This window comes from Glycine max, chromosome 20 (genome assembly GCF_000004515.6).
Source record: "Glycine max cultivar Williams 82 chromosome 20, Glycine_max_v4.0, whole genome shotgun sequence".
Taxonomy (NCBI): Eukaryota; Viridiplantae; Streptophyta; class Magnoliopsida; order Fabales; family Fabaceae; genus Glycine; species Glycine max.
In genome coordinates, this window is record NC_038256.2 from 284648 (window position 1) to 292394 (window position 7747).

Genomic DNA, 7747 nt, shown 5'->3' on the forward strand with positions numbered 1-7747 from the left:
TATGCGTGGGACAGGGTTCTGTTATTGACATACAAGTGTTCTATCAAGGGTTGAGTTCCTTTTGATATGGAGAGATTGCACAGCTTGCGACTTTGCAAGTTTGAGCTTCTTGAGCTAACTTTTTACGTTGTGTCTCTATTTTGAAGGATAATCTTTTCCTTCGCTGTAATATTTTTTTCCTTTTTTTTAATGGATTTGGAGGAGATGAAAGATGATAGGTTATGGACATGATGTGTTGCTGGAAGTAAGGATTATATTGATTATTGCTAAAATATATGGAATATGCCCTGTGACGTTTATGGATTTCAAGGTGTTTGGTTTGTTTCATATTTCGTATTTAGTTAATATGTTACTACCCCTTTTATTTTGTTCCGTGTTTTTAGGATTTTATGAAGAATTCTCCAATGATTAGCTGATTTCAAGATTGGTATTTAATGTGCATTTAAATGATGTTGTTAAAGTTGTGGATTAAAGGTATAAACACTGTAATGTCAACAAAATTTATCATCATATTAAAATTAGGAAAATATTATGTGCATGTGTCTGTGTTTGTTGGAATTAAAGCATAAGTAACTTATATGAAAAACTCAGATGCAATATAAAGGTTTGTTTTATAAACGCATTACTATGCTGAGAATTTTCACAAAATTACAAAATACTATTAGCATCCTTATTTATTGCAACTTTACTTCATGGATTTTACAGAATTTTTGAAACGCACAGCACACGCACTAGAAGTTGTGCTTTAACACGAGCTCGTATAACTGTTGCTGAAAAACAGGTTGAACTATTTCTGTTGTCTTTTTTCTATCAAAACATTTCAAATTCAGGCATTGCCGAATTAATTGCTTTGCATGGAGATTCTTACTTGAAATTGTGAGTACTTGTAGATAGAACATGCATGGACATTGGATTGCAACACAATTGCGGTCATTTTTAATGTTGATGGCATCTCTCTAGTAAGATATCATCCTATTTTATGTTATAATGTCCGAGTTGTCTGCTAACCATTCTATGTTGCTGAAGAGAAATTTTGAGTAACTTGACTATTTCAGGTCTTTGCGTAAGCAGAGATGGAGATCGTTATTACTCAGACTTCCATTGCTTCTGAAACTGTAGATCTTCGAGCTAAATATTTGATATTACTGACAAAATTTCTATACAAGAAATCTAGTAAATTATTCTGTGATAGGATGACATTTTATTGCACATTACGATGTTTAGATTGATGCATGCAAATCTTCATGGAGCAGTAGTTATTTCGTATATTCTGATTAATTTATGACATTCTACCTTTCCCATCAATTTGATATGTAAGATTGATATTTTATGATTTACAGTCACTTGCCATCAGAACCATCATAAAATTGCAAGAGGTGGCGTCATCCTGAACGGCTTTACCAATTGACACCAAAGGGAGAAATTTGATCATTTCCTGATTTGGTGCCTCCTTGTATGATTTCACACATCCAGTTCTATAAAATTTTATCAATTTATTTTAAACTATTTATTTGTTACGAAACTAAAAAATGACAACAATATTTTTTTTAATAAGATTATCATATAAAACTATTTTTTTTCTACAAACTAACATGATAAACAACTATATCTTTCTATAGCCTAATTTTTTCTTTAAAAAAAACTAAACAAATCAATACATTAAATTTGTATAGAACTATATCTTTTTCAACATAGTCAAAAGTTGGCCAGAATATGTTTCTTTTAAATTTTATTATAAAGCTAAAAATTTATCTATTTTATTTAAAACTATTTATTTCCTACAAAAACTAAAAAGTGGCAACAATCATTTTTAATAAGTTCGGTCATATATAAAACTAATTTTGTTCTATAAACTAACATGATGAACAACTATGTTTTTCAATAACCTATTTTTTCTATAAAAAAAAACTAAACCAATCACAACATTATATTTGTATAGAAATATATTTGTTTTCTACATAAAACTATTATATATATATATATATATATATATATATATATATATATATATATATATATATAATTTTATCATAATATTTTGTATTAAACTATTAAATAAATATTTTTTCTACAAATCTAAATAATGACAATAATATTTTGTTAAGGTAAACTATTTTTTCTACAAACTAAATAATTTTTTCTATGTCATTTACCAAAAACATTTCCCAACGCGTGAAAAACTGCACAATCTTAGAGAAACGCATACTAGATGAAATCACCTAAGATGATGCCACAAAATCACTCAATCACGGAACTAATAACACTTTATAGAATACCATCACCTAAGTGGAGGAAAGTTAATTAATACCACTAAAATTCTACTTGACTTGAATTACTTACTTTGAATTACTCACTCTAGTTATTAGTTTGAAAAACAACCCATTTTGGTATTTAGTTTAAAAAACAACCCATTTTGGTTAATTACCCCAATATTCAAGTGCGTGACTGCTCTCACATGGGTGCACTATGATATATTTGGTATTTTTGTCCTATTGGAAATCTCAAAGACTCATTTGGCAAAATTTGGGAGGCAGTTCTCTAGGCAATTTTGTAATTTTGAATGTGATTTGGGGCCAAAAATTTGTCATTTTAAATAAATTTTAATCATAGAAAAGGCATTCTTTAACATTTCTTTTTATAGAAAATGGTGCAATGCACGGATGCTCTTTAGTTCAAATAAAAACTACAGTTAATGTTCTTAAATACAGAAGGACCCACTAATAAAATAGTTAAAATCCAAAATTAAGGTATTGCATGAAAGATAATCTAATGCAGTAATGCTTGCTTAATGAGTGGCGTACTTACCCTCCCGAGTATTTTACATTTTTTGTCCATTCACTAACGTCAAGAACAGAAAGTTTTGCGATGCACACTGCAAAACACACCATCTTTTTAAAAAAGTTCGTATGATTACTGCAAATGTAAAATAGACTCTTAACTCAAATTGCAAAGTAATCATGCTACACATGTATGGGATCATTCCTGTGTCAGTCAGATATTGACACCTGCCAAACTAGTACTTTGGCCGATCAGTGTAATGTGCCCCAACCCACAAAAGAATCACTATAACACTACCAAAAGATAGTTTAGGTGAAGGCTAAGGTAGAGAAATCTGCTCCTTTTGAGTCCTGTATTTTTCTAAAGATGGTCATGAGGCAGCAAAACATTTTTAAAAAAATAAATAAATGGAAGTATTTTCTAGCATTAAAACAATGCCCCTATTCAAAGAGAAATAAAATGTGATGTTTGATATCTTATGTCCCTTCTTCTACATTGTTTTACTTACTCCAATCTACCCACTGGTGTAGCGGCTAATGATTCCATAACCTGACAAATGGGGTCAAAACTGTTCATAAATTTCTATAGATTAATCAAGTGCAGCTTTATTTTTCCGACCAGTTATTGGCTTGGGCAAGCCATCAAAGATTGGTTTTCCAATGGCTGCACTTGAGAGTGCTTGTAAGTCTGGTTTCAAACTCCACATTGAGGTTGGCCAAATAGATGAGGAGCCACTGGTATCTTGATCCTGTAAACAAGAAGTGCTTGATGATTTCCTCACCCCATATGAACCATCATTAAGAGAAGTATCCCCCATGCCCAACACCGCAGGATTCAAACCAATTGGTTCAGAATCAATTGTCGCTGCGGTTCGGTTAGCTGCTTTCTGTCTCAGAGCTAAACCCTTTCCTATTCTTGACGAAAGAACACCACTGCTGCTATTATCCTCCCTCAAAAGCAACTCTGGTATCCTGGTAAAGTCAGCTACGGATTTCTGATGTCCCTGGCCAAGTTTGTCATTCCATTTATTGGAATTAATTTCCCTGGTTTCTGCAGCTGGTGCATCATCTGATTTTTGCATAATCTCTTCCAAAATTACATTGACCAAACTTCTGGATTTCCGGTGACGACTCAGACGTCGGTCAGACATAGGTAAGTTTCTGGGGAATGGACCATCTTCTGAGGGACTTGGGGTCCCTTTAAGTCCATAGTAGCCCTGTAATGAGTTCATGGCTGGGGAGACCTTCCGCTCTGATGACTTTATTCTCAGGGATTCAAATGAATCAAGCAGATCATGGTGTGCCTGACTAGGTGGACTGTGATCGTAGTTACCATGTCTGAAGGGACAACACTCATGGTTATTAGTGATTTAAATGCTAATGGGAAAGAAATCACTCAGAAGAAATGATATAAAAAAAAATATCGAAACCAACATAAATTGTGAACATTACAAATCTATTTTCTTGGATTACAAATTCTTCAGAAATATCCACATAAGCAATTCATGTTCACAGAAATTCATATGGCAAGAAATTAATAAAAGCTAGAGTGCAGCCCATGCTTATGCACGGTTTTTTTTTAAAAAATCAGAGCAGAAACCTACCTCTCTTTCAGTTCTAGACGGTCTAGAAGGCCCAAATTGCACATTGCACATAATGACCAAAGCACCCTCAATCTCTCCAGGTGTCAACATATTACAATGTCCAATTTTGTCTTTTAAATGGACTATTGTTTTAATTCGATTAGAAGATGACAGATTGTAGTCATAACAAAGTCAATATGCAATTCTTAAACACCAAGTTTGAACAAAAGCAACATATAAAAAACCGCATTCAAGTAACAGAGGAATATATCGTCAATGACCACAATCAATTACAACACTATTAGGAAAAGTCCATGAAAAACATTGTCCACCATGCAATTTCCTATGATCCATTACCAACACCAACTCATTTTACACTGTATTATAAGCAACTGTGATTGCCAGTACCATTTGCTTACTTTATTGTTAAGCACCCATCAGATAATACTTTCTGTACCTAAATCCAATATTAAACCTGTTGGGCAAATAACAACCTGGCACTTCAACTGCATTACTACAAATTAAAGCCCAAAAAAACAAAGAGCGTAATGGTGAATTGACAGTTATCAAAATGACAATCTTTAAAATGAGTAATACAGGATTCATCCATTGTAATGATCTAGAAACAGAGTACAGTCATATGATAAAAGAAACTAAAGGAGACATACGTAAAGAAAATAACATGATAAGATAGAAGAATTCATTGATATGGTAATAGAGCAGAATAAAGGAATAACAGCAATTTGAATGATATTACAGATACAAGAAAATAAAAGTTTTACCAAACGATGTAACAAAAATAAGGATTTGGTTTTTCTCTAATGACAGCATAAAGAGCTTTATAGAATTAGTGAACAAAATTTTGTCAGCTACTTCGGAAACTGTTAAAAGCCTACACCACAAGCAAAAAGCTCAAGTTTCCACAATGATGAGGGGCACTGTCTTGTTTAATAGAAGTGTAAAAAGGTTTTACAGTGACTGTGAGTACAATCTAAAATCCTTTTCCTTGAATCTTTTTTTGGTTATTCTAAAAAATTACAGCACCGAATTTCATTCTAGATGCATTCTCAGTTTCTCACCTTCACCTTCATATTCTTGTCTGTCTGTACAAGCATGCCCAACATATTAACTTAACCAAAGCTAAATAAATAACTTCGCCAGCTATTTTAACATGAATCATGCCCAAAATATCAAACACTCCTATTAAAGCTCCAATTTTAGGTAAGAAATCAGAAATTCCTCCCCCACCCCCTCCCTTTTGTTTTATACAAGATAATTTTTTCAAATATTTCGGTAACACCAAAAAGTATGAGACAGCATTTGACACGCAAACCAAACAGAATGCAACAGTTGGTCTTTACATTCTCCTTGGTTCCACACCTTTAGTGGAACCAAAATATACCACTTGTCTTAACCTTATGTCCTATTCTGTTCTCAATTTAAAGTACACAAAAAATAGAACATAACCTGTATGTTAAGCTCTGTCCCCCCCAACCTGTTTTCCAAATGCTCCCTAAGACCTAGTTTCTTGTATTTAATGCTTTTCCTTAATCCAATAGAGATAAACATACCCTGGAGTACTGGAACCATTTGATAAACAAGGAGATGGAGGGTGCCTTCCAGGTAGCGGAATGTGGAGTGTTTTAAGTGCAAACATTTGATGGTCTGTAACAAGGTTATTCATCTTTCTTATGTCTGCCACCTACAATTTTCCAAATCAAAAAGAGCTGAAGAAATTACACTTCATTACACAAATCAAATAGATAAAAAGAAGAAAACTTAAGAAACAAGAATTCAGCACAAGGCTCCTATCAAAAGTGGAGCTGGAAAGAGGTAACTAACATAAAGTGGTAAGCGGTTCAGCAATCACTCGAAAATGACAAAACCAAAAAACACAACAAGGAAATAAAGACAATGCAACGAAAAATACCAAAACCATTTCAAAACAGAAAAGAACTATTGGTTTTTCACCACTATTAATATCTCTCCCACTTACTTTTGTCCCGAATTTCCCATCATTTAATATTGTAGCTACACACATGATGATTCCAACTGAAACATTTCATATGTATCCGACAAGTCTTAGATTCAGTCTCTTAGGTACTTACGTTACTATTTTCAAACCGAATTGAAATGTCACCCGGGTAATCCGCATAACAAAGGTTTGAATTTTGGGTCAGCATACATTACCGGTAAAACTTCAATTCTGATTGGAAAACAATACCCAAAACAGCTAAAAAAAAACTGTACTTAGGCTGCACCCACATCATGTGCCACAAAAATTGCATGAATTTGACCCATATATACTACCCTTTCATCATCAAATTATCTCATGCATGAATTTGACTCAAATACATCCTTTTCATCATCAAAGTCTCTCTTGCATGAATTTGACTCACACGCTACCCTTTCATCATCAAATTCCCTCTTGCATGAATTTGACTCATAAACCACCCTTTTATCATCAAATTCCCAAAGAGGGGTAAACAAGCATGCACACACACACACACACACAAACCATCCACAACACAAATTATAATAGTAGTTTCTAAACAATCAAAATCAAGCTGATACAAAAATATAAAATTATACATAAATAACTAATAAATAAATAAATAATTGATTTTAAAAATAAATAAAAAAATGAAAGTACCTCAACACCGTACTTGATAGCGACACCGGCCAAGGTATCGAATTTGGAAACACGGTGATCGATGTAAGCAAGTCTGGGAGGCGATGAAGACAGCGAAGAAGGCTTTGCAGGGCTTCGTTCTACTCCGTCGTCATCGTAATAATTCCCATTGCTATTGATGTGTTCTCTCCAATTTTCCCTTTCCATCGCAAATTGTGAATCCTCCACCGCTTCAACATCCCAAACCCATCATTTTGCTGATCTGTGATGGATGATGGCGTAATGCGTTTCTGTGTTTCTCAGCCTTCTCTCTCTTATTTTCCTCAGTTTAAATCCAATGATATTTTTTATCTTTTTTTTCCCGGCGTTATAAATAATTAATAGTAGTTTTAAATGATTGAAACATGATTCTTTTTTTTTAGGGTGTGAAAGAAGATTTTTTGGATAAAATGAATAAAATTAGAATGGAAAGATATAATGACCACAGTAAAATAAAATATTCATTAAATTTAATTAAATTCAAACAAGGCGCTGCTAAACTCTGTATATTCGGCGTTTGCTTATTGTCTTTAGAATTAGAATTAGAATAAGAATAGGAGAACATTCGTTAATTGAATCTTAAAAGTTAAAGCCATTGAACATGTAATTAGGTAAGTTAGTTAATGGAGGCATATTTTAATTTAACTAGTGATGAGTGATGGGAAGTTCTAATCCTAGAATGAAGTTCTTTGTTAAAGCTCAGTCAAGAGAATTTT

The 7747-nt window shown here is 33.1% G+C and overlaps 1 protein-coding gene across 2 annotated transcripts; it reads right to left on the bottom strand.

The window, feature by feature from the left end:
* Window positions 1-3103: 3103 nt before the first annotated feature.
* LOC100786352 (uncharacterized) lies at window positions 3104-7364 on the bottom strand. 2 transcript variants are annotated; one of them, XM_003556465.5, is made up of 3 exons: window positions 7014-7364; window positions 5932-6062; window positions 3104-4115 (listed from the first exon to the last, which is right to left on the bottom strand). In XM_003556465.5, exons 1-3 carry the CDS (start codon window positions 7197-7199, stop codon window positions 3368-3370), a joined length of 1065 nt encoding a protein of 354 aa, XP_003556513.1. In that variant the 5' UTR covers window positions 7200-7364; the 3' UTR covers window positions 3104-3367. The 2 variants fall into 2 exon arrangements, with proteins under 2 accessions (XP_003556513.1, XP_014628455.1); XM_014772969.3 differs by having other exon boundaries at window positions 7027-7163.
* Window positions 7365-7747: the final 383 nt, after the last annotated feature.

Excerpts from the sequence above, each read along its gene's own strand:
- LOC100786352 (XM_003556465.5), bottom strand. The coding sequence starts at position 7,199 with ATGGAAAGGGAAAATTGGAGAGAACACATCAATAGCAATGGGAATTAT. Across the intron at positions 6,063-7,013 it reads CTATCAAGTACGGTGTTGAG|GTGGCAGACATAAGAAAGAT; the intron begins GTACTTTCATTT and ends GGAAAATTGTAG. Across the intron at positions 4,116-5,931 it reads AATGGTTCCAGTACTCCAGG|ACATGGTAACTACGATCACA; the intron begins GTATGTTTATCT and ends TTGTCCCTTCAG.